The sequence below is a fragment of the Petaurus breviceps genome, unplaced genomic scaffold (genome assembly GCF_028583685.1).
Source record: "Petaurus breviceps papuanus isolate PSGF00001 unplaced genomic scaffold, PetGlider_PUasm1.0 90825, whole genome shotgun sequence".
Taxonomy (NCBI): Eukaryota; Metazoa; Chordata; class Mammalia; order Diprotodontia; family Petauridae; genus Petaurus; species Petaurus breviceps.
The window spans coordinates 6,906,073-6,932,577 of NW_027187353.1; the positions used below are offsets into that span (position 1 = coordinate 6,906,073).

Consider the following 26,505-nt stretch of genomic DNA (forward strand, 5'->3'; position numbering starts at 1 on the left):
GCACTAAGAGAGACAGACACACACAGAGACACAGAAACATAGTCAGCCAGAGAGACAAACAGAGGCAGAGTAAAACAGAGAATGAAGCATTTATTAAGCACTTACAGTATGCAAAGCACTGTGGCATATTAAAGACAGTTCCAGCTCTCAAGAAGACCACATTCTCATGGAGGGACAACACATATGGAAGGTTCCATCGACAAGTCAGATGGAGAAGTCCCTTAGGACAATTATATTGCCTCTTTTTTTTTGAATGTCATTTCCACTGATAAAATGATACGAGTTTCTGATGGTGAACCATTTGATAGAGCCAAGAATTTTGGGACAAGAGCTTTCCTTTCTGTTTTTCAGTTGCTGTGGCCATGGCTTCTGCAGGAGCACTTGTCAAGTTTCCTCACCACAAGGGCTGCTTCCTAGGAAGATGGCTCCAGGAGCTGCACTGGAAGCACTGCTATTTCCAAGGCTCTTGTGCTGAGTTATCTCCATCAGGTTCTTAGGAGAGACAATGGTCAAGGTAGTCTGACTTGCCTGGCACATTCTGTCTCCTGTTTTTTCCTAAGTGTGCCTTGCTGCTTCAACTAGGTTGGCCTGTCTACCCTGTCTGTGGCAGATGGCTGGTCCCTTCTCTAAAGGAGCTGCTTCCCCAGATGATGGCTAGAAGCAGGACCAGTGCTCTGGGAAGTGCTGCCAAGCACTACCAAAGACCTGTGTACCCATCTGATTGTTGGTGGCAGTTAGCAGTTGTCAATGACAGTGATGAAGACAGTGGGCCCCCTCTCCACAATAATGTTTCCCCTCAATGAGGGGGTACTGCTATTCCCAATGCTCTTGGGCTCAGGATCTCCATCAGGATCTGAGAGGAATGGTCATGGTGGTTTGACTTGCATAGCACCTACTGCCTCTCTCTCTCCCTCAGAAAGCCCACTGCTTCAGCTAGGTTAGACTGCTGCCCTGTGTATGGCCTGGCCCCATCTCCATTGGGATGACTTTCCCAGATGAATGAGAGTGAGAGTGAAATAGGACAAATACATTTCTAGATGTATCTTTCTCTCTATCTATAGATATAGATAAACAGAGCTATGTGTCTCCAGATAACTTTATATATCCTTTTTTCTAATTTAGTATTGATTTTGACCTTTGTTTCAACTAGCCAATAATGTGACTACATACAAATAGGATTCTAAAATGACTCCCACATCAGTCGGAGTCATTTTACTTTCTACATGTTAGAGACAACTTCATTTTTTCTGAGATTGTTTGATATTTCTTCCATTCAGTACCTAATTCTCTTCTTAAATTACAAATGATACATAAAGCCAAGGTTTCTAAGTCATGTGCCAGTCTTTGGCCTCTCATTTCTTGAAGCAAATCCACATTTTTCCAATATCTTTTTGGTCATCTTCCTCTGCCCCCTTTCACATTCTAGTCACCAAATACTTGATTCGCAAAATACTGTTGTTTTTCATAGATTTTTCTACTTCCTCTAGAACAGATTGTAGCACACTATTTTCCCCATGTTCTTTCTATTTGATCTTTATGAATGCTGTTAGAGATAAAATAGTCAAGTGTGTCATAAAATCATGTTTCTGGTTACTTTAGGGAAACAGGTCTAATTTATAAAGACTGAAAATTAAAATCCAGAGGCTTTATAAACAATATCATTTCTTTCTGAAGCTGCTAGTGGGTACACAAAAAAGCAAGCACTTGGTACACATATGAATAGGTTTGTACCAATTTATACTTTTGGCTATTTCATAGGCTGTGAAGACACAAGTTTTGCTTAGTTGCTATCCATAAAGCGATGAGCTTCCTTACATTTAGCCAAGACAGTTCACAGACAATAAAAACAATCTGACCCTATATCTAAAAAAAGTTTAAATAATGATAAATGGTAATTATAGCTGGCATTTATATAGCATCTATTATGTGTCAGGCACTGTCCTAATCACTTTACAAATATTAAAGCAACTGATCTTCAAAACAACCCTGGGAGGGAGGCACTTTTATTATCCCCACTTTAAAGATGAGGAAATTAAGGTAAACAAAGATTAAATGTCTTGTGCAAAGTCACAGAGTTATTAAGTGTCTGTGGTGGGATTTGAACTCGGGTCTCCGTGTCTCCAGGCCAAATGCCCTACCCATTGCACCACAAGCTACTGGTACCAGAAGGTTTTTTGGCTCAATAAAGCCTGTCAAGAGTTTTTACTCTGTTGTCATATCCTTCAGGATCCCTGCACAATATAATGAGGTATTGTCTTAAAACTTTTCTAGAAAAGAACTTTCATATTTAATGAAGAAAAAAGGTTTTGTTTCTACATTCATTTAGACTTTTTTTCATTTTCCATTAAAATGTTTCATATTTCTCTCAAAAGAAAAATAGAAAATGGTTTCTTGAGTTATGCAAAGCAACAAGCATCAGACATTTTCACCTATCCCCACAATCTCTCAAACCTCCCCCAAAACAGGAATTATGTGCCAAAGATAAAGCAACTTCATCTGTCTCCATGGTCTAAGATACCCAGAATCCAAAGAAAAAGAAAAAAAAAATCTATGAACTGAAGCTCACTGACCCTGAGTTAACTCAGCACCCCTCCCGCACCACCCACACTACTGACAGCAAAGCTGCATTAGTAGATCCATTGACATGATTTTGAGTTACATCAAAACCCACACCATGGTCCTATCTCCTTCTTTCCAGTGCCATGGAGATCCTGTCTGCAAGTTGTGAAAATCTGTTCAGGACTTCATAGCCAGCAAGACCACAGCCTTCAGGAGCAAAAGCTGTTGGGGGCTACAGTCCAGATGCATCAATGCTATAAAACTCTAAAATGCTGATTCTGGGGAAAACAGGCTCGAAATTGCAGGTGCCAAGCCAGAAAACTGAAAAACAGAGGGAGTGGGACAGATCACCAGGACAGGACAAATTCCAAGAGGGTAAGGGTGGGGGAGGGGGCCTGTGTAGAACTCTGCCAAGTCTGAAGGAAAGAGCACACATCTAGCTGCAGCCAGTTATGACCACCCAAAATCACTTAGGACAGAGACTTAGGCTGATCAACCTATAATTGTCCACAGTGGGAAGAGACTGAGAAACTTAGAGATTCAGACCCCAAGGAAATCATTACCCAAAGGAAGTGAAGTGAGGAAGTGGGTAATAAGGAAAATAAGGAAAGCAAAAAGACTGAAAGACCCAATGATTTCATCCCACCTTAAAGAATAGATTAAAGTAACTGAAGGAACATAACACCATATTTATAGCAGAAGAGGAAAAAAATTCATAACATTAAAAAATTTAGAGACAGATGGAAGAAAATATAAAACTAATTCTTGCAACCTTAAATGTAAATGGATAAAACAATCCAATAAAATAAAGAGTGCCAAATTGAATACGAAAACAAAATCCTACAATCTGTTGCTTACAAGAAACACATTTAAAAAACAAAGACAAAATAAAAGTGAGGGGATGGAAAAAAAAAATTACAAGGCATCAAATGTGTCCAAGAAAATAGGAATTCCCATTATACTATGAGACAAACCAAAAACATTCAAAAAATAAAAAGGAATGAACAAGGAAATAAACTATTATGTTGAAAGTAATCATTGATGACAAAGCAATATTGGTAATAAATCTACAGATTGCAAATGTCTTAGTATATAAATTAACAAAGGAAACATCTGAGCTTCAAGAAGACACATACAGTAATGCAATAATGAAAGGAGACTTAAATGTCATTGTATAAAAAGAGAAAATATGAAACTAAACAAATTTCTGGGGAAACTAGAGTTAAAAGACTGGTGTTTTCTAAATGTAAAAGTAAAAAGAATATACATATTGTACTACACCACATGGAAGCTTTTACAAAAATTGATCATGTGCTAGGGCACAGAAATATGGGGCAAAAAATGTAAAAATGTAGAAATAGTTCAAGTATCTTTAATAGACCTTACGATGATAAAAACAGAAATTGGTTTAGGGACCACAAACAAAAGATACAGACCAAAAGGGAGACTTAAGCAATAAAACTTTAAATAATGAGTGGGTCAAAGAACAAATCATAGAAGCACTTAATAACTATATAAAAGAAAATAATCATGATGAAAGGACATAAAAAATTTCTGGGATACAACTAAAGCGGTCATCAGGGATAAAATTATATATATATATGCATAAATATATATAAATAAATATAAAAAATTCTTACAGTGCTATATCAACAAAATAGAAAAAGAAAGTTTTAATGAACTGAATATGCATGTTTAAATTGGAAAATCAAGAAATAAACCAAAATAAGCACAAAAGACGAAATATGAAGAACTAGAGGAGAAATACATAAACTACAAATTAAAAAAAACAGAAATAACAAATAAAACTAAAAACTGGCTCTTTGAAAAGATTAATAAAACTGATAAACACACCCATCTGATTAAGAAAAAAGCAAAAAATCAAATCAACAAGATAGAAAAATAGCAGTGAAATCACAGCAAAACTAGAAAAAAGAAAAATAAAAACCAGAACATACTATGCAGTGTTATATGCTAATGAAACAAAGAATATGAAATAGATAAATAACTTCAAAAATATAAAATGCCCAAACTATCAGAAGACCAGAAAGAGCTCTTAACTCAATCTCTAAAAAGAAAATAGATCGAACTATAACAGAATTAGCAAAGGAAAAAAAAATTCCTTGAACTGATCGATTCACAAAAGAATTCTATCAAATTTTTAAAGAACAATTAGTATATATACTTCATAAATCACTCTCAAAATGTAAGAAAGATAACACCCTACCAGAATTCTTTTATGAGACACACATAATCCTAATAACTAAACCAGAGAAAGATCAAACAGGCAAATATCTCTAAGGAACATTGATTCAAAAATTTTAAACAAAATCCTATAAAACATACTACAGTGATTTATTCAAAAAATCATTCATTATGATCAAGTGAAATTTATAACAGGGACACAAGGATGGTTCAACATTAACAAAACAATCAACGTCCAGAACTACATGTTCATATCAATCAATATAAAAAAAGCATATGACAAAGTACAACACTCTCTTATGCTAGAAACCCTATAAAGTTTAGGTATAGACGGACCTTTTTTAATATCATAAAAAACATCTATCTAAAGCTAAAAATAAGCATCATCTATGATGGGGATACACTAGAATTTTTTCCAACAAATTCAAGAATAAAGCAAAGATGTCCAGTCTTCCCATTATTATCTGGTATAGTCCTTGAAATGACAGCAATACCAATAAGACAAAAAAAAAAAGGAAAGAATAAAGATGGTTAAAGAGGAGAGAAAAATATCCCTGCTTGCCAATAATATGATGCTCTACTTTGAAAACCCAAGGGAATCAGCAAAGATACTAATTGAGACAATTAAAAGTTGCAGACTACAAAATAAATCCTCAAAAGTCAACTGTATTTCTATAAAAGAAAATATAAGAAGTAAAAACTGAAGAAATTCCATCTGAAATTAACTATAAAATAATAAAATATCTGGGGATCAACCTTCCAAAGCTCACAAAAGACTTGAATAGATCCAATTACAAAGTGCTCCTTAAAAAAAATAAAGAACTGTAGAAATGGTGTTCATGGTTAGGCCATGCCAATATAATAAAAATCAAAATACTACAAAAATTAATTTACATTTTTAATGCTACAGCAATGAAATTGCTAAGGGAATACTTTACAGAACTTGCTAAAATAATAGTAAAATTTATTTGGAAAAACAAAAGATCTAAACATTAAGAGAAATTATTAAAAGTAAGGTTCAAGTGGAAATAACAGAATTCAAACTAGTTATCAAATCCATATGGTACTAGTTAAACAGAGACAGATCAAAGGAACAAAATGACAATATTCAGAAACAATAGAACACAATAGCCTAGTGTTTTATAAAGTGGAAAACAAATTATCTAGGGAAAAATTCCCTATTTGATAAAAATTTCTGGGAAAACTGGAAAGCAGTCTGGCAGAAATTAGGCTTAGACCAACACCTTCAATCACATTCCACAATACATTCTAAATGGATATGTGACCTTAATATGAAAGAGCATAGTATAAAAAATAAGTTAGAGGGGTGGCTAGGTGGTGCAGTGAATAGAGCACCAGCCCTGGAGTCAGGAGGACCTGAATTCAAATCCAGCCTCAGACACTTAACACGTACTAGCTGTGTGACCTTGGGCAAGTCACTTAACCCCAATTTCCCTGCCTTCCCCCTCCAAAATGCAAAAAACAAACAAATAAACAAAATAAATAAATTAGAAAATAGTTATATACCTCTCACAATCATGGAGAGGAGATGTATTCTTAAACTAAATAAGAGTTAGAAGCAATTACAAAAGAAAACGTAGTTAACTGGTTACTTGAAACTGAAAAGCTTCTGCTCAGAAATTAATGCATCTAAGATAAGAAGGGAAGTGTTCAAATGGGGGTATAACTTCATATGAAATTTCTCTGATAAGGCTTTGGTATCCAAGATATGTAAATGATTAATAAATATGTATGTATATATATATGCATATATATGACTAAATAGCCACTCCCCAATAGATAAATAGCTAAAAGATTCGAAAAATGGTGCTCAAAAAAATCTGCAAAGTATCCATAACCGCATTAAAAAAAATGCTCCATATCACTAATAAGAGAAATTCAAATCAAAACAACTTTGTTTCTCCTCACACCTTATGGATCATTCTATTGGAACTAAGGGAATTAAGTACATTGAGAAGGAAAGAGGTTGAGATAGTTTAGGTGGTTTCCATATGTATGCTGAAACCCCTACCGTGAGAGCAGGAGATTGGAAGGAAAGAGATCATGAATCAGGCAATGAACTCATTGAAGAAATAAGAATGTCTTTGGGGAGGTTCAGATAAAAGCCACCTGGGTCTGGATTGGGTGCTAAATTTGGAAAGCATGAACCTAAAAGGAGGAAAGGTCATTTAATGAAGGTGGTTGAGGGAGGGTGTGGAAGTGGCAATGAGGAGTATTACAACTCCCCTCCAGTGAAGTCGGGAGATATGAAAGTATAGCTGGAAAGATGGCAAGGGATGTTATATCAAAAGGAGGGAGCCATGATTCCTGAGGGTAAGAAGATGGAAAGAGAAGGAGAGGAAGAAAGAAGTTTAAGATGAAAAGGTCCAGTTAATTATGGAACAGGCATTCCAGGCTGCTGAGTAGAAGGGATGGACAGATATGGAGAAGGGGCTGAGCTGGATAAGCTGATGAAGCACTGAAAAGAAGATGGGAAATGGGATTTGTATATGGGCTGCTAGAGATTCAAGATCACTGGGATGGAATGAGTATAAAGGGGTGGAAATATTCTTTACCACTAAGTAGACTGTCCTGGCAGGGTATCTGTGGCTGAAGAGAAGCTGGTTGGTGAGGGAAATATGAGATGAAACTATTCAATATCCTCCTCTCTTGAGGTTCAACCTCCAAGTAAATGGAGATTTTTTTGGATTCTGTGAGACCCAAAAAGGCCTGCTTCACAACAGGCAGGAGCAAGCAGAGATAAGGAAGTCCCATCAGGAATCCAGGAGTCTTGTTTGTCCTAGAGAAGGCCTTGGGGATGGTGGCAGAAGATACACAGCACCCTTTAAAGCAGCTGCTTTAGAATTGTTTTCAGATTAATTGGTTGTTTCAAAAGAAAATGGAATTCTTATGTACCAAAGTTAAGTGTAACAGATGTGTTACTCTAACTCAATTTCTTAATTATAGATATTTGACATGCTATATTATGGTAACTACTAAAAACCACAAGTATTTAGTGAATTTTATTTAAACAAGTTTATGTACTCTACATATTAAAACTGCACAAAGACTTTTGGGACATGCTACATAATTAAGGTATTAAGAATTTTTCTATTTTACAATACTATGAAGAAATGATTGCCAAATATAAATCTTTGTCAACTCTTCTTTAGCAGTTAGAAACCAACTATGGCACTAAACTGTGAGATTATATAAATTTAACAGGAGTTAAGACTGGAGTCAACAGTCATGTTTAAACATCAGTCATGTTTAAAGGTTATATGAAAAAAGTTTCAAATGCCATACACCTAGCCATTAGTTATCTATAAATTAAAGAACCATTTTGGTGAATAACAGATTTTTATATGTCCATTACTGACTGACTGTTCAATAGACTGGTATCAACCAAAAGAGGATTCCCTAATAGAAGTAGGACTGTCCTTGGTCCTGTTTTGTTCAATATTTTTATCAGTGACTTATATAAAGGCATAATGGCATGTCTATCAAATTTGTAGATGATATTAACTTATCCCTTCCACATCATGACCTTCCTCAGCTTGGTTTTAATATATTGCAGGTTGGCATAAGAAATTAAATGGAATTTTAGGGGAGTTTTGCAGAAGCCACAGATGACACTGTAATAGTAATGTAATTTGATACCTTTGTGTTGGCAAAGCTAAAAGGTACTTAGCACCTAGTTTGAAATTAATTAGATCAAGCCTCTGTTAAGAAACAAAAGGTATTAGAAGGCTAGGTGGTTCAGTGAATAGAGCACTGGCCCTGGAGTCAGGAGACCTGAGTCCAAATCTGGCCCCAGACACTTGACACAAAAACTAACCGTGTGAACTCGGGCAAGTCACTTAACCCCAATTGCCCTCCAAAAAGAAAAAAAAAAGAAATATTCAGGGGCAGCTAGATGGCACAGTGAATAGAGTACCAACCCTGGAGTGGGGAGGACCTGAATTCAAAGCCAGCCTCAGACACTTAACACAAAAAAAACTAGCCATGTGACCTTGGGCAAGTCACTTAACCCCAATTACCCTGCCCTTCCCCCCCTCAAAAAAAAAAGACAACAAATAAATAAATAGTAGCTGCTACTATTATTAAAAAAAATAAAAGAAACAAAAGGTATGAACCCCTGTTGCTGATATAACAGGAAGTTGCTATTGTAACAAAAAGGGGCAGAACAGGGAGGAGCTAATAGGTATATAAGGAGAAGCCCTAGCTAGAATTTCAGATCTTCTTGGAGCCAGATTTTGGAGGCTGAGGAAGAGAGGCCCAGACTGGAGAGAATGATTTTTATTTTGAGAACCTGAAGTGATTTTGATTCTGGGAACCAGCTAAAGCTTCTGGTGAAGACTTCTGAGGGCCAGCCAGAGCTGCCAGTGGAAGCATGACTGTGGTGTCAGTACTTTGTCTGTTTGTGGCTTTGTTAGGCCTTGACTTCACAGGAACAGAGACTATGAAGGACTTAAAGTGGACTGGACAGTGTGAGCTTCAGTGTGGAACAGGAACTGCATGGAGAGCTAAACAAGGAACTGGGAGCTTTCTGCCTTTGAACCCAGGTGACAGTTTGGTGAATCCAGGTAGGAGCTAGGACCATGGAAGGGGAACCAGGGAAGCTGAGAGCCTACCTCAAGTCAAGATGAAAAGATCTCTCCAAGGATACTGAGTAGTGACTGATAAAATTGTAACTTACTTATGACTGAGGGGTGGATGGCCTGTGTATTTTCCACTAACCCTTAAGGGGGTACTGAGTAGTGACTGATGATGATATTGAACTTAATTTCACCCCATGAGTGGAGAACCTTGACTACTGTACTTTGTGTCCTCTTCCTTGAGGGTGATTGAGTTACTAAGGAGCCTTGCCTCCTTAAGTGATTGAATGATTAAGTGACTAAGTGATTGAATGACTGAGTTACTAAATGATTGAATTAAGGACTTTGTAAATGAGTAACTAACTTTGTTCAAAACTATGTGACCACTTTGATGGAAACTATATGGCTATTTTAGTGATAAGTTGCAACATTGTGAATTCTGTATTTTGATTTCTGTGAATGTTTTGCCTTAATTTGTTACTGAATAAATAGAGTGTTCACTATACTATGTAATCAGAACCTTAAAGCTGTTCACAGCAGTAGCCCTCTGGGAAGCTGCTTGTGCTTGGCTTTACACACACAAAAGACCAGCAGATAACACAGAAAAATTTACAAACTCAGAAATGCATAAAAATATATATTGTGTTGTATAACATCAAGATATTTTGCCTTTTAATACCACAATAATTCAAACTAAGATTTTTCTCTGGCACAAAGGGAGGCCAAAAAATTTTACATGGATTTTTCCAGATTGCAGGGGTGCCTTACCCCTAACCCCCATGATGTGGAAGGGATAACTGTAAATATGGGAGAAGTAACTAATACATTAGACAACAGAATTGAAATCAAAAAAAGATTTTAAAGGACTAAAAAGGTGAGGTAAAACTAAGACAATGAGATTCAATAGGAATAAATATAGTTAGAAATTAGTTCAGATAATAAGGATCTAGAAGCTCCAATATGAATCAAAAACCAAAAGAACTGATGAAATCATCAGGGGTGGGGAACTTGAGGCTTTGAGGTCACATGTGGCCTTCTAGGTCATCCTGTTAACAATCACATGATATTCAACACAAGGAAAAGTATAGTCTACTATATAAAAGTATATTTTCCTCTATTTGCAATCATGTATGTGGTATTGCATTTAATCTTAGGTCCCACATTTTAGAACGGAAAATTAAAAGTTTTAAACTACCCAAAAGCAGGTAATCAGTATGGTGAGGGGAACTCAAAGCCTTATAGTACAAGGACATATTGAAGGAACTGGGAATGTTCACTTGGAGTAGATTTCAGGAAGCATTTGTGGGAGGCAGAGTCAGACTATGAAGGTGATCTAGAACCAGAAGACAGCAAAAGCAACACAAATATCCCGACTCCTTCCAGGAATAGAATACAGTAACAGCAAAGCAATTAGACAACAACAGAGAACAAGCTGGCAAAAGGGTCATGAGGCAAACAGCCCCAGAGCAAGCAGACATGTGTCATATGGACTATAGAGATTTACCAAATTGGGTGGAGATTAGGTCTTTTGAACCTCCATGGGCTTTGGTATAAATCATTTAAAGAATAAATAAAACCTCTTCTGTATCTGATAACTTGTTAGCTTGAACATTTGTTTTGGAAACGATGGCAATCCTTGAGAGTTGTATACAGCAGGTCACCAAGGGTGGGGCCACCTAAGCAGATTCTTTAAGACTCCCCCCACCCAAAAAAAAGCTACATTAAATTGGTGCTTTTATATGCTAATCAAATCATTCTTATCTAGTACTACTGGCCTAGTATTTTAATTTTTAAATTCCTTTTGTTTTAAAGTATCCTACAGTGTTGAATCTAAACTATTTAAGTATGCTGCAGATAAAGCACAGATGCTCATTCTTCCCACTGTTATTTGATAAAGTTCTAAAAATGCTAACAAAAGCAGCAAGAGAAAGAAATTACAAGTGTAAAGCTAGGCAAAGTAGAGAAAACATTGACCCCATTACTGATGATACGAAGGTCTACTTAGAAAATCCTAGACAATAAGGAGATAGTAATTGAGAAAATAGCTTTAGCAACAGGCTACAAAATAAACCCTCAAAAATCTATAGCATTTCTATATAATAACAAATACACACATATATATATTACATACGTATTATACATGACACTAATGCTAACAAAATCTAAGAAGTAAAAATAGAAAGGGAAATCTCATTCAAAATGACTTCAAAATGCATAAAATGTTGGGTACCAATCTACCACAGCATACAAAATACTTGTACAGATCAATTTCCAAAGAACAACTTAAATAGCTGGAGGAATAATGAGTGTTCATGGCTGGGCTGGACCATTCAACAAATTAACCAAAGTTAATTTAAAGGGGGGCAGAGTCAAGATGGTGGAGTAGAAACGGGACTCTAAGCAGGGCTACAGCTTCCACCTCCCCCAATCCATGTAAAAGGGGACTCTGAACAAACTTTGGAGCTACAGATCGCACAAAATGACACAAAGAAGCTAACCTCCTGCTGAGGAGATCCCAGCAAGCTGAAAGGCATTAGCCAGGGCAGCGCTCTGGGAGACAACCCCAGCCGCTGGAGCCAGAGGTTTTAGCCCCAGGCCGATCTGACCAACCACCGGCTGGAGGGACTCCAGATCACCAGCAGCTGTGGTGGTTTCCAGAGTTATCAACACATAGATTCTAAGGACAAAGTGAGAAGTCAGTGCAGTGTGGACTTTGTTATACAGTAATCAGGAATGCAGTCGGCCTCTGCCCCCAGTGTGAGAAGTGGCTGAGGAGCTGCCTCGTGCAGCCGCCACTGTGTAGAAGCTTCAGCTCCTGGTCTGCAGTTTGTAGGGGGACCAAGTGACAAGTCTGAGGGGTAATCGTTCTTGCTTTAACCTGCTTGGATCTGGATTGCAGTCTAGGGTGGAGATCCTGGGGTGTGTGACCAACTTTGCCAGATCATGTGGAGGCTTCAGAGAGGGCACCCAACTAATACCTTTGGCAGCTGAGAAAACCCCAGCATTTTGGATGAAGCTCCCCTGTCTGGTGGCAGAGCCCCACTGTAGCAAAAAGCCCAGGGGACAAGTGATCGAGTGGCAACATGAGCAAGGAAAGAAAGCAAAATAAACAGAGCAATCCAACTTTATACTCCTATTTTGGCGGCAAAAAGGATCAAAGCATGGAACAGGAAGAAGACAGAGAAGTCAGAATTCCTGCACCAAAAGCTTCAAAGAAAAATAAATACTGGTTACAGGCCATAGAGGAACTTAAGAAGCAAATAAGAGAAGTGGAAGAAAAATTGGGAAGAGAAATGAGAACCATGCAAGAAAATTATGAAATCAGAGTCAACAGCCTGACTGAGGAAAATAACACCTTAAAAAATAGACTAACTCAAATGGCAAAAGAGGCTCAAAAGGGCAATGAGGAGAAGAATGCCTTAAAAAGCCTAATTTGCCAGATGGAAAAAGAATCTCAAAAGCTCACTGAAGAGAATCATTCCTTCAGAATTAGACTGGAGCAAATGGAAGCTAGTGACTTTATGAGAAATCAAGATGCTGTTAAACAGATCCAAACAAATGAAAGAATAGAAGGCAATGTGAAATATCTCATTGGAAAAACCACTGATCTGGAAAATAGATCCAGGAGAGATAATTTAAAAATTATTGGACTACCTGAAAGCCATGATCAAAGAAAGAACCTAGAAATCATTCTCCAAGAAATTCTCAAGGAAAACTGCCCTGATGTTTTAGAACCAGAGGGCAAAATACAAGTTGAAAGAATCTACCAATCACCTCCTGAAAAAGATCCCAAAAAGAAAACTCCTAGAAATATTATAGCCAGGTTCCAAAGTTCCCAGAACAAGGAGAGACTATTACAAGCAGCCAGGAAGAAACAATTTCAATATTGTGGAAACACAATCAGGATAACACAGGATCTGGCAGCTTCTACACTGAGGGATCAAAGGGCTTGGAATATGATATTCTGGAGGGCAAAGGAGCTGGGATTAAACCAAGAATCACCTACCCAGCAAAACTGAGTATCATGTTTCAGGGGAAAATATGGTCATTCAATGGAATAGAGGACTTTCAAGTATTCTTGATGAAAAAACCAGAGTTGAATAGAAAATTTGACATTCAGATACAAGAAGCAAGAGAAGCATGAGAAGGTAAACTGGGAAAAGAAATCATAAGGAACTTATCAAAGTTGAACTATTTACATTCCTACATGGAAAAACGATAATTGTAACTGATGAAACTTTTCTCAGTGTGAAAATAGTTGAAGGGAATAGAAATATTTATAGATAGATAGATTAGATAGATAGATAGATAGATAGATAGATAGATAGATAGATAGATAGATATGTCTATATAGGAGGGTATATGGGCATATGAATACATATGTGAATGTGTGTATATATGTTTACAGGTAGATAGAGGGCACAAGAATAATTTAATAGGAAGGGATGATACTTAAAAGGTGAAACAAGAGGTGAGAGAGGAATATAATGTGAGGAGATGTGGAGAGACAGAATGGGGTAAACTATCTCATATAGAAGAGGCAAGGGAAAATGGTTACAATGGAGGGAAAGAACAGGAAGGCAAAAGGGAATGGGTCAACTTTATTCTCATTGAATTTGGCTCAGGGAGGGAATGACATACACACTACAGGAGAGTAGGGGGAAGTAGATGAGAGGGGGGATGATGGAAAGGAGGGCAGCTTGGGGGGGAGGAAAGTTGGAAGCACCCACTTTTGAAAAGGGACAGGATCAAAGTAGAAAATAGAACAAGGGGGAGGTGGGATAGGAGGGAGGAAAATATAGTCAGTCAATATATCTACTATGGTAATGTTTGGCATAGCTACACATGTACAACCTATACTGAATTGCTTATCTTCCCAGTAAGGGTGGGTGACAAGGAAGGAAGGGAATGAATCTGGAATTCAAAGTTTTTAAATCAAATGTTTAAAATATTTATATATATATATATATATACACATATAGTGTATATAATATATATACACTATTATTAATACAAAAAAAAGAATACATTGGAAAACAATTTTGATAATTGTTGCCTCCAACTAAAAATCCCAACTTTTCTACCCAGTCCCCACTGGACTGAAGGATTGAAGTACAAGACAATTCTGGGCTAAAATCCCCAGGTGTGAACACTACTGTGAACCCTGAAGGCCATAATTCTGAAAAGTGAAAATGGAGAGAACTCTGTTCCATTGAAGAGACTTAGAAGTACTTGGGATGTAGGAATTCTCACCTCTTGAGGGAGGGGTAAAAAAGGAGATTAAAGAGGGAAGGTGTAAAAAAAATCAAGTCGGTTCTCAAATCTTTTGTGGTAGACTTCTGACAAAGGAGCTGTCCTTATCCCTTCTGACAGGAACATCTGAGCATAAAGGAATCAGAAATTTTCATAGTTTAAAAAAAAAAGACATCTTGGTCCAATCAGTGAATCATGGCAGTAAGAGGGGACAAAAATTAGAGAGAGGGATGATGCTGAATTTAACATGTGTGTTGGTAATGGGGAGAGGCAGCTTGGAGGACAGATATGATGCTTTGGGATTTTCCTTGCCGTGTTTCCATCTCAGAATATTAGAACATCAGAAATGTGATGATCCTGAGGCTTGGAGCTGAGATGGTTATTGCTAAATGACCCAATGAGGAGACTTTGCAAGTACTAGGAGGAAGTAAAGATGTTTTCTTTGAGAGAGGGTGATGCTGAATTGTAGGATTAGAAGAAAAGTGAGAACCCAGCCCTAGAGCAGAGCCCTGGCAGGCCTCTCCAAAGAGAGGAGTTCTCACCTTGTGTGAGGGGGTGGAGCAAAGGGAGGGGCTAAGCAGAGGAAGAGACATAAAAGGAGGGAGCCCCACAAGTCAATGCTAATATCTTTTGCTACCAGAGCTGAAGAGGAAGAGCTAGCATTATTTCTCCTGGGAGGAATATTGAAGAAGGAAGAAATCAGGCACAGGAATGGATGCAAGAGGCTTAGCTGAAAACCTCAAGGCAGATCTCATTTGTTCCATCTGTCTGGGCTACTTCAATGATCCAGTGACTGTCAAATGTGGCCATAGTTTTTGCACAGAATGTCTTCTCCAGTGCAAGGAGGGAGCTGATGAAACCTTAACCTGCCCAGAGTGCAGAGGAATCATCAAATACAGTGACCTGGTGCCCAACAGGAACCTGCAGAACCTGTCCATGATGGGCAAAATTCTCAGACTTCATTTGCTGCAGAGCTTGGTGGGCCTGACCACCTGTGACCAACACCAGGAAAAAGAGAAGTTCTTCTGTGAGGAAGACCAGAGACTCCTCTGTGCTTCCTGTCTGTCAGTCCCAGAGCACAAGGATCATCATGACCTTCCCTTGGAAAGAGCTGCTGACAAGTGCAGGGACAAGCTCCAGAAGACAAAGACTAACTTAAAGAAAAAAGAAGAGGAATTTAAGACGGCATTGGACAGAGTAAGAATAAGAGGGATGCGCTGTAAGGAGGATGTCTACACTATGAAACAGTCAGTTGTTTCTGAATATAGGAAAATGCACCAGTTCTTATGGGATGAAGAATATCAATACTTTCAAAGACTGGATCAGGAATCCAGGGAACATCTGGTCAAACTGGAGGAAAGCAAGGCCAGGGTGTCCCAACAAATCCAAAATCTGCAATCGCTGATTGTAGAAGTAGAGGAAAATTTGGGCAAGGTGCCCTTGGATTTGCTGCAGGAGGTGACAGGCACTTTGGAAAGGAGTGAGGAGATGCTACTTCAAGAAGCAGAGCTCCCTTCCCCTGGCTTGACCACCTGCCCCATCACAGGCTTGAGAGAAGTGCTCCTGAGTTTCCAGAGGGATATAACTCTTGATCCTGACTCATCCAATCCTCATCTCATCCTGTCTGAAGACTTGAAGAGGGTCCAGTGTGGAAGTGTCCCCCAGGACCTGCCTGACAACAAAGAGAGATTTGACTATGTTCTTGCTGTTTTGGGGGCTGAGCAGTTCACCTCAGGCAAACACTATTGGGAAGTGGAGGTGGGAGAAAAGACAGACTGGGAATTGGGCATCTGTAAAGATTCAGTCAGCAGAAAGGGGAAACTCTCCTCATCTGAGGGTGTGAGGACGCTAGCGGGCTACACATCTGGACATCATTTCTGCCTTCTGAATTCACACAATAGCTTTCAATTGATTCGGCCTATATACAAAGTAGGCATTTTTCTTGATTATGAAAAGGGACATATAGCATTTTATGATGTCACAGACAGATGCCTTCTCTATAGTCCCTCAGATAAAGTCTTTGAAGGGCCTCTTTGCCCTTACTTCTCTTTCGGCATACCTAAGGAAGAAAGTACCCCTGGATCACTCATTATCTGCCCCATTAATAATGAGTAGATGGCTGTCAATGATGCTATGGGTGACTCTCGATGCAAGTGATTGGAAGTGAAACTGAAAATTACTTTCCATTTATTTGAAGTCATGTTAAAATGGTGAATAAAATGATGTGTGATTATCCAAAGTTAATTTAAAGTTTTATTGCTATGTCAAAATATCAAAAAGATACTTTACAGAACTCAGTAGAATAATAAAAATTTTTGATTTGGGGAAACAAAAGATCTAAAATATCAACAGAAATGATGAAAAATTATAGGTACAACAGAAGAATTACATTTCTAGATTCTAAGAGCTATAATAAATTCTTAAAATTCAAATTGTGTTAACAGTAAACTTTAAAATTTGAAAAGTACCACTATTAGTTTTTCAATCCTAAAAATTCCAGAAAGCATAAGTGAATTTAAGAAAGAAATCCCTTCTGGATTTATCCTCATTCATCCAAATACACCATTAGAATCCAATCTTTCCCTCCTGAGGGGTCAACAGTAGGCTGAGACATTGTAATACCATGCTTGTTTAACCAAACTTCGGCAACAAGTACTGAAGAAAGGAAAAAGAAACTAGCTCTCAGAAAAGAATGAAATGAAGTTCAGTAATAGGCTAATCTGATAATTTATAAATAAAATTATGTCAAATTTTATTTTGCTGGTCAAGGTTTTATATAACTAAATAAGTAATAAAAGAACATACAATAACTAATCTAAAACCTATTTTTAAATAGCTTGAACAAAAAAATGCAAGAAAATCACTGTTTTATTGCAGACGCTGTCAAAGTTTAGAAAAAATAGTGAGAGCTTTACAAGAAAATTCAATAACAGTTAATACAAAGGCATTTTAAAAATGAACCACTATCTTAAATCTATCTGCTTATCAACATTCAGTAATATTTGGTACAGTAGGGTGAATTTTTAACTTCTGAAGAATTGCTATAATAAAATGCAAACTGCAGGTGTCTTCCCCCCCAAGAAACAAATTTGCTGATGAGGTTAAGGAAAGATACACCAATGAATTAATGGAAGTCAATTAATTTGTCTGTGAACTTTATCAACTCTTTCCTTTTGTTCAGTGCTCCAACCATCCAGGAATTCCCAGCTCCCCTTTCCCATGGGCATTCTGTCCCCTCCCCCATCCAAAGCCTACCCTTAATTGTTTAAGACTTAGTTCAATTGCCCCCTCCCCAAGAAAACTGTCCAGGCCAATTAATTCACTCCTTTGAAGTCATAATATTCTATGTCCTATACCAGTAGTCCCCAAACCATGTTCTGAGGATCAACAGTGTTCTAGAAGATACAAATAGAGGAGATATGAGAAAATGTCTATGTACTAGCTAATTGGTCACTGATACAACAGCATTCAATCATTTTGATAAGGTCACATACACAAAAATCACAGATGTTACTTGCTAAGTAATGATATATAATCACCTGGTTCCTCACTGCTGCTGTCATCTTTGTCATCTACACTTACTGACTCCCTGACTCATTTTCCCCACCATCTGTTCAAAATCTTTTCTTCTCCCAAGCCCTTAGTCAAACCTGAAGCCTCTGAGACCTGGAGCACAGGCTTTGCTGAGAAGACCAAAGTCTTCAAAAAAGTAGCTCTTTCAACTTCCCTTGTCAAAACTTGTCAACATTTTCATTGTTACTCCTTCTCTCCTCTCCTTTCTGAGAGAAATGTCTGTTCCCTACTTCTTGCTAAGAATAATCTTTCAACCTTGTTCCTACTTGCTCCTACCCTCTCTAGGAACTTTCTCTAGCAATGATCCTCTCTTTCATGAAACCCTTCTCTTTTTTCTCCATTGACTCCTTCCCATCTACCTACTAAAATGTTCAGGTAGGGGGTGGCTAGGTGGCGCAGTGAATAGAGCCCACCAACCCTGGAGTCAGGAGGCCCCGAGTTCAAATCTGACCCCAGACACTTAACATTTACTAGCCATGTGACCTTGGACAAGTAACTTAACTTTCTTGCCCTGTTGCCTGCCTTCCCTCCTCCAAAAGCAGAAAAATAATAAAAAATAAATAAATAAAATATTCAGGTCTCCCTAGTTTAAAAAAAAAACCCTTCCCTTAATCCATCTATTTCATCCAACTACTGGCCCATCTTCTTGTTTCCTGTTCCAAACCAAAATTCTTGAAAAAGTGGTCTACACCAAATCCAACCACTTCCTCACTGCCCCACTCTTTACAATCCCTTCAATTATGACTTCTTTTTCCATCATCTAACTGAACCGTAAATTGGGAAGCATCATGCTAAGAGGAGATCTGGATTTGGGATCTCCATCTCTGCTACTGTAAGGGCAAGTCAACTCCTAACTCAAGGCCTCAGAATTCTCATCTGTAAAATGAAGACAACAGATTCAATGATCTCGAAGGTCTTTTCCAGTTCTAAATGATCTTTGATCTGAAGAAAACTTCTAGAACAGGATACTAAATGCATTATTTTTGAGCACCTGGAAAGGTGAATAATGGACCATAGTAAGGCAGCTAGGTGGCACAGTGGATAGAGCACCAGGTCTTTGTGAGTTCAAATCTGACCTCAGAAACTTACTAGCTGTGTGACCCTGAACAAGTCTCTTTACCCTGTTTGCCTCAGTTTCCTCATCTGTAAAATGGACTGGAAAAGGAAATGGCAAACCACTCTAGTATCTTTGCCAAGAAAAATGGGATCATGAAGAGTCAGACACTACTGAAACAACTGAACAACACAAGGAGTTTACAGACAAATTATGTCAAACAAAACAATTATATAAAACTGTAAAAAATGGAAATGAAGTTAAAGTGATAGAAGAGAACTGCATTTCTGCAAGATATCTTCATTCACCATTCAATAAGCATTTGAAAAAGTTTCATGACATCCTTTTAGGCAATGAGAAATGTGAGCTGACACTACTTAAATGGATTGATAACCAGGAGAATAACTACGCCCAGACAATATGGACTGACAGAGAGTCTTTAGCAGTACATCGAAGAACCCTGTCCTCTGCCCAGTTCCACATTTTTATCAATGATGGACATTAAGACATAAGTTGCACCTCCTCAATTTTCACAGGAAGGGGTAGATGGCTAATGAAATGTTGGCAGAACCAGAATCCAGGAGAATCGCTTCCAACTGGAACAATGGGTTGAAACTAACAGGGTACGATTTAATAATGGTGATATGTGGGAACTAAGTCAGAAGGGCTGTCATGGAAAAGGGACAGATATATTCTGGGCAGCTCTACAAAATGGGACTAATGTAGGCTGAATAAAAGATACATCAGCTTAAGTGAAAGCAGAGCTTTTTTTCTAATAATCAGAATGATTTAGAAATTAAATAGCCTGCCTTAGCAGGCAGTGAGTTCCCCATCAATGAAGGTGTTCAAGCAGAGGCTGATTTTCCTGAACAGAAAATAAGACTGGGCTGGCCTTTAGGTGCCATTCTAACTCTCAAGATCTTATTACTATAAGATTACTTATAGCAGAGGTACAGCTGGATGATAAAGTAGAATTCAAATCTGCTGTGAGCGCTAAAACCTGGGTCACTTACTGAATCAAACTTTCCCTAGTCAGACTGTCAAAAAACTAATGTAGAACTTTGCATGTATTTTGTCTACGCTAGCTATGAATAATTAAAATATGATCGAATAATTTCATTCCTATAGTCAACAGAATTTCTACAAATCAGAAACTCATAAGTCAATTTTGTACCTTTCCTCAAATAAATGTATGCTTCCTCAAAACCTAGGGGTCTAAATTTGAGACATAAATTTAAAAAAAAAAAACTTTGATAATTTTTTTTAAATATAACTGGTTTCCTTTGCAATACTATGTATGTTATTTTATACATTTAAAAAATCATTCTGAGAAGGGGTCTATAGGTTTCATTGGACTGTAGTCCATGATACCAAAAAGGTTAAGAACTGTGCTCTAATCTAATTCAGGCCACAGTCTAATGCTAGAAAAAACTATAACATGATAACCTTGCCCACTATAAATCAATGTTTCTTAAGCCTCTATTTTGGGCAAAACATTGGGGTCATCGTTAGAAAGCATACAGTATACATTTAGATGAGTCCCTGAGCTTCAGGAGTTTATAAGTCAAGGAAGGAAGTCTGGACAGCACCTCTATCTTTTTGGCTCAATAATTCAGTAATTTATTTCTTGTTGATTCTCTTATACATTTCTCACAACTATTCCAAACCTCCTCTCCTCTTCTCATTGCCCCAGTTCCACTCCAGTTCCCTTCACCAGGAGATGACCTCATCCCCTAATTTATTAATATTAAGACCTCAGGCTTTGTCTCAACACATGTCTCTTCATTTATTTTATTAGGAAGAAAGGGGAACTATCCACTCTCACTTCTAAATCTAGACACCTCAATCTGTGTCTTAGGTCCATAGCACTTCATCTTTTTTCAGACTCTGGCTCACCTACCAATCATTCCAAACAAACTTTCTCCACTGGTTCCTTCCCTTTTCTCCAAAAACATGCTCGAGAGTCCTCAGTCCTAAAAGAAATAATGAAACTCACCCCTTAAACTATTTGCCTTCCTCTCCATCTCACCTTCAGTTTTCTTCAGAGTAGTTTTATCTACTTCTTGAAATGTGGCTTCCATGGCAATCACCCAAGTCCTACCCGCCAAGTGCAATGGCTTTTCTGTTCTCTTTGCCCTTGACTTATCTGAAGGATTAGACTTAGCTGACCACCCCCTTCTTGGGCATCTGGGATCCAACTATCTTAAGTACTATTTATCTTCCCACCTCTCTGTCTGAGACTAGCACAATTCCTGGTATAGAGGGGGAGACTAAGAAATACTTGTTTATTAATTAACTGATCCTCTTGTTCCCTTTACTAGTTTCTCTTCCCCTCACCACTTAAAAGTCAGTATTGGGGGCCATCTCCAGTTGTCCTAATCTATATCTTGCCACTAGACCCAGATGGTTCCGGAGGAGAAAGTGAAGCTGGTGACTTTGCAAAGCCCTCTCTCACTTAAATCCAATTCACTTGCAATTTGTGGCATCGCCTTCCTGATGTCATGGTCCTTGTTTGGATCTTCTCAAAGATCAAACAACAAAAGTCAGCATTACCCACAAATCTGTCCCCAGAACTCCACTTTTCTCTTTCTAGGTTCTCTCCTACCTATCAATACTCTTCCCATCCATTTCTACCACCAGTGCCCTAATTAAGGCCTTCATTCCATTGTCTCTGTAACCTATCCCGATTATTTAACTACCAGTTTCTCCCCAATTCAATTCATCCTACAGACTACTGCCAGATTAATCCTCCTAAATTACTCCTTGAGCATCACTCTCCTGCTCAAAGGGCTTCAGTAAATTCCAATACCTTCAGAATAAAATCTAAACCATTTGTGACAGTGTTCAACATCTCCCATTACAGTGTCCATTTGAGTTAACCTGGTACCCTTTTCACAGAATCATAGATTTCATAGATTCAGAGCTGAAGGGTCTTAAAAGTCATCTAGCCCAACCCCCACATTTTATAGATAAAAAATCTGAGGCCCAAAGAGTGTTTAATGACTTGCTTAAGATCATAAAGGCAGCAAGTGGCAGAAATAGGACTCGAATACAGGTCCTCTGATTACAAACGTACCCTGTCTCCACTTCACCAGTTCCAACACCTCTACTCCATGAGTACTTTAGACATTAGTTCTCCTTCACTTGGAGGAAGGCTCTTTATCCACTCTACCGTACTACTACCACACTGCCCTTCACTGTTCATATGATACTTGCTATACATGGGTTTGAAGTGGCCCATACTTGTTCAATCTTCCTAACAAAACTAAGTTCCTGGATCAATGAGAATTTGTTAAATGCTTGCTACCTGCCAGGGGTAAAAAGAAAGACCAAAAAAAAAAAATTCCCTGTCCTCAAGAAACTACATTCCAATGAAGGAAATGACATGTAAATAACTGGGTACACATGAGCTATATGGAGAGTAGATGGATGGCAGCGTCAGAGGAGAAGGCACTACCAGCCGGGGAAAATCGGTGACAATATTTATTGTCACTCATGCTTTGCTTAGAGGCAGCACAATATAAACCCATCGCTCTAAGATACTGATAAACACAAGCATGAACCCATTCGTTTAAAATTATGCATCAAATATAACTTCACTATTGTAGTTCTAATCTTACCAATTATATTTCAAATGTTAAATTATGTAGCAAAAAAACCAAATACTAATGTTCACAAACATTCTGAAGCAACTCTATATGAATACATTGTCATCATTCTAATTTAAACTTGCTTTCTATATAATCCATTATAATATGTTAAAATGTTAGGCCATTCGATAATATTATGCATACTCTTATTCTTCCCTACCATTAAGATTTGTTTTCCTTAAAATCACAGGATGTCTGTCACACAATCCACAGTTTAAAAATGTCAAATTAAGACTATATCCATTAATTGGATTGTTCACACAAAAAAGTTTCAATGAGTTGTTAGAACATATTTTCTAAAATATTTTTTACTTCTCTTGACTAAGAATTTTTTTTTAAAGTCACTTCCATGAGTAAAAGGACTCAAACTGGAACAAACCTTTCAAAATGAAATCTTTATTTTGAAGAACATACAAATTTATGGTTCAAATTTTTTGAAGACCTAAGAAGAACCTAAATGTGATACTACAATTTAAGCCTTTTTGTTGAAAACAGATTACAAAACTTTTTCCTTCAGTTCTATACAAACAAAAGTTAGCACTGAGATACACTTGTTAAGTAGCTGATAGTAATTTTAATTTCAAACAAAATACTGCTAGTTTTCCTCAAAAATTTAACCCAAGAACTAATTATTTTGAAAATGATTTATGATTAACATTTAGCCACCTTATAGTCCAATGTGATTTAACCGTAAATCAAGAAATCTAAAGTAGTACCTATCCATAAGATACTGGAAGCTGCCACTATGTGGCATCAACAGAACTTTAAGGGCCAAAGTCATTCACACACTCGAGTGGAACTTTTATTTTAATCAAATTTTATCATATACTCTATTTCATCCCCAAATTAATATTCACAAAAATAAGTGACATTTGCAACATGACCTACCATGGAACTACAGAATTAAGGTAGACCACAAACCAAGAGTCAATCTCAGAGCAAGGAAGGTTTAAATCTCATCTTGGACACTGATACTGTCTCTGAAGCCCAAGTCAAAATCTCTGAAAGCCCCTAAAGTGCAGAGCAGATGCCCAACAGTAAGTGGAAGGACTCCCAGGAAGTTTCCTAACCAGGTGCTCCCTAAACCAATGAACAGGACAGGGTCTAATAACAATAACAGTAATACTAATACCCCGACATTTACATGGAGCTTTTAAAGTTTAAACAAGTAAACCTATGTTATCACCACCTTCTACGGGAGCTACAACAGACAGTATTCCCATTGTAAAACGAGGCGCTGCTTATGGGGCACATTGAGAGACCTCAGGTCTTCCAGACTCCAAAGCCGGGGCTCTAAGTACAAGCACCAGGCTGCCTAGGTAAATGCTGAATTTCTAAGGATTTCCCTAAAAATACCGGTCCTGAGCTGCTGGCATTCTAACCTATGCCCTTTTTTAACCCTTGCTTGCTCCCCTCCCTCTGCTCCACCAGCCGATACAACTCTGAGCATCCATCGAAAGGTAAACCCGGCATGCGGCTTGCCCAGGTGCCAGTTGTGCCGTTCCCCCCCGGCCCCTCTGCCCCTCCAGAGAACTTTATTCCGTTTCCAGGACTGCCAGCCTCCAGAGATCTTGGGAGAGGGCTGGAAGTTGCCACATCACGACTAACCCGCTGGGGGCTCTGATTCTTCCTCCAAATACCGGGTGTCCCACAAGTCTCCGTGCAGCTTTCAGCTGGAAAGAAAGCCCCGGCGCAGTGCGGGGTTCACGGAAGCTCCTCAAGCTCAGCTCCGAGAAAAAGCTCGCCCCGCACCGGGACTTCTGGGACACCCCGCACTCCGCCCACAGGGGCCCCGAGGAGCTCCACACGTCGCTGGGGGCCCGCTATCAATAAAAGTTTGGAGATCCAGCTAAGAGACGGGGATTCACACCGGGCGCCTGGACTGGCAGGGGGGCGTGCGGAAGTCCCCAAGGCCCCCCCTCCGGGCTCGGCGGGCAGCGGGGGGCCCACGCCGGGTGCGGGAAGTCGGGGTCCAAGGGCGCCCCCCGCCCCGCACACGCACTTTCCGGGCTACAACTTAAATGAATGGCGGGGCGGGCAGCGGCCTCGGTGGGGTCACTCTTACAAGTGGGCCGGGCCGCGCGGCAGGGGGCCCTGCGGGGCTGCGGCCGTGGCGCCCCCTCCCCCTGCACTCACCTGGGGGCGGCGGCGGCTGCGGGCTGCTCCTGCCGGCCGAGGCGGCGGCGGCGGCCAGGGCCGGGTCCCGGCGCCCGAGCAGCAGCAGGAGGCAGCCGAGCCACAAGGAGGCGGCGCGGACCAGGCTCCGGGCGCCCCGCTCCGGTTCGGGCTCCGGCCCCGCCGCCATCTCTTCCCCCGGCGGCCAGCGGCGGCGGCGGCGGCGGGGACAGCGCCGGCCCGACCCCGGCCGCCCGCCCGCCCTCGCGGCTCGGCTCCGGGCTGCTCGGGTCCTGGGCTCCGGCACCGCTCGGGTTCCGCTCCGGCTTCGGCTCCGGCTCGGCTTCGGCTCCTCGAGGGGGAAAGGCGGGGGGGGCGCCTCCTTGTCCTGGGGGGGGGGGGCAGAAGGGGGGCGGTCACCGCGCGCACCGGGAGTGAGAGGGGAGACAGCCCCGGGCAGGCTCGGGGTGCCTCCAGCCCCCGCCGCCGCCGCCGCCGACTCCGGGCTCCCCGCGCGCTCACACCACACACACTCACACACGCGCGCGCGAGCTCCCACACTCACAGGGCGGCCAGCACCAGGGGGCGGGGGCGCGCGCGCGCACAAACACACCCCTCCCCCTCCCCTTACCGCAGCCCAGCGCGAGCGAGGCCCGCCCCCAGCTCGGAGCCCGGCCGCCGCCGCCGCCCGGTCCTCCCCGCCCCCCGCCCCGCTCCTCGCCCCTCCCCCCTCGGCCGGTCCTTGCCTGGGCCTCGGCCTCTGCCTCTGCCGAGGCGTCAGGGAAATCCCGGAGAAGCTGATCCCGATCCCGGCTCTCCGGGGAAGGCGGCCGGAGCTCGGTCCCGGCTCCCTATATAGGGCCTCGGAGGAAGCCGGAAAGCCCGGGGCAGCCGCGGGTCAGCGCAGAGCTTCCCGGCCACGCCGAGCCCCCCGCCCGGACCCTTCCGGAGAGACCCGGGGGCGCCCAGCGGGAGGGGGCGCCGCCCGGCCCTACCCCCCCCCCCCCACATACCCAGCCCCTTCCTGCCAGGCCCGCCCTGCGCCCCGCGCCCTCCAGCCGCGGGGGCCGGACCCCCGGGGGGAACAAAGGCCTGGCCCGGACTGTCCTAGCCTCCCCTCCCCCCTTTTATTTCATTTTATTGGCGTGGACGTCGCTCTCCCTCCGGTTGCACTTAGGTGCTCGTATACCTGTGTGCATCTAGAGGTGCTGTGCACATCCCGTACATGTGTGCACATGCGTGTGCCCGTGTGTCTAGCTCTGCGTCCTGGCGCAGCCGGGACACTCGTGGGACACCTCGAAGGTGCGCATACCCAGAGGGCGGCACGGGGCTGGGGGGAAGAAGGGGGGAGAGGAGATCTGCACCGCGGCGGGGTGGGCCCTTTTCGGAGTCGGAGGACAAGCAGTGCTTCTGGAAGATTTGCAAAGTGCTTTACCGAGATTGCCTAATTTGATTTAGATTAGATAACGCCTGCTGCAGGGTCCGGCCCAGCGCCGGG

The 26,505-nt window shown here is 40.6% G+C and overlaps 1 protein-coding gene and 1 pseudogene across 2 annotated transcripts in view; one reads left to right on the forward strand and one right to left on the reverse strand.

Annotated features, from left to right (window-relative positions):
* The window catches only part of NEO1 (neogenin 1), a 279,673-nt gene extending 253,452 nt beyond the window's left edge, over positions 1 to 26,221 (reverse strand). For both annotated transcript variants that reach the window (XM_069071219.1, XM_069071217.1), the window contains exon 1: positions 26,197 to 26,221. In XM_069071219.1, coding sequence (XP_068927320.1) covers positions 26,197 to 26,206 — 10 coding nt within the window. In that variant the 5' untranslated portion in view covers positions 26,207 to 26,221. The remainder of the gene's footprint in view (positions 1 to 26,196) is intronic.
* On the forward strand, positions 14,596 to 18,703 carry LOC138148691 (probable E3 ubiquitin-protein ligase TRIML1 pseudogene; annotated as a pseudogene).
* Positions 26,222 to 26,505: the final 284 nt, after the last annotated feature.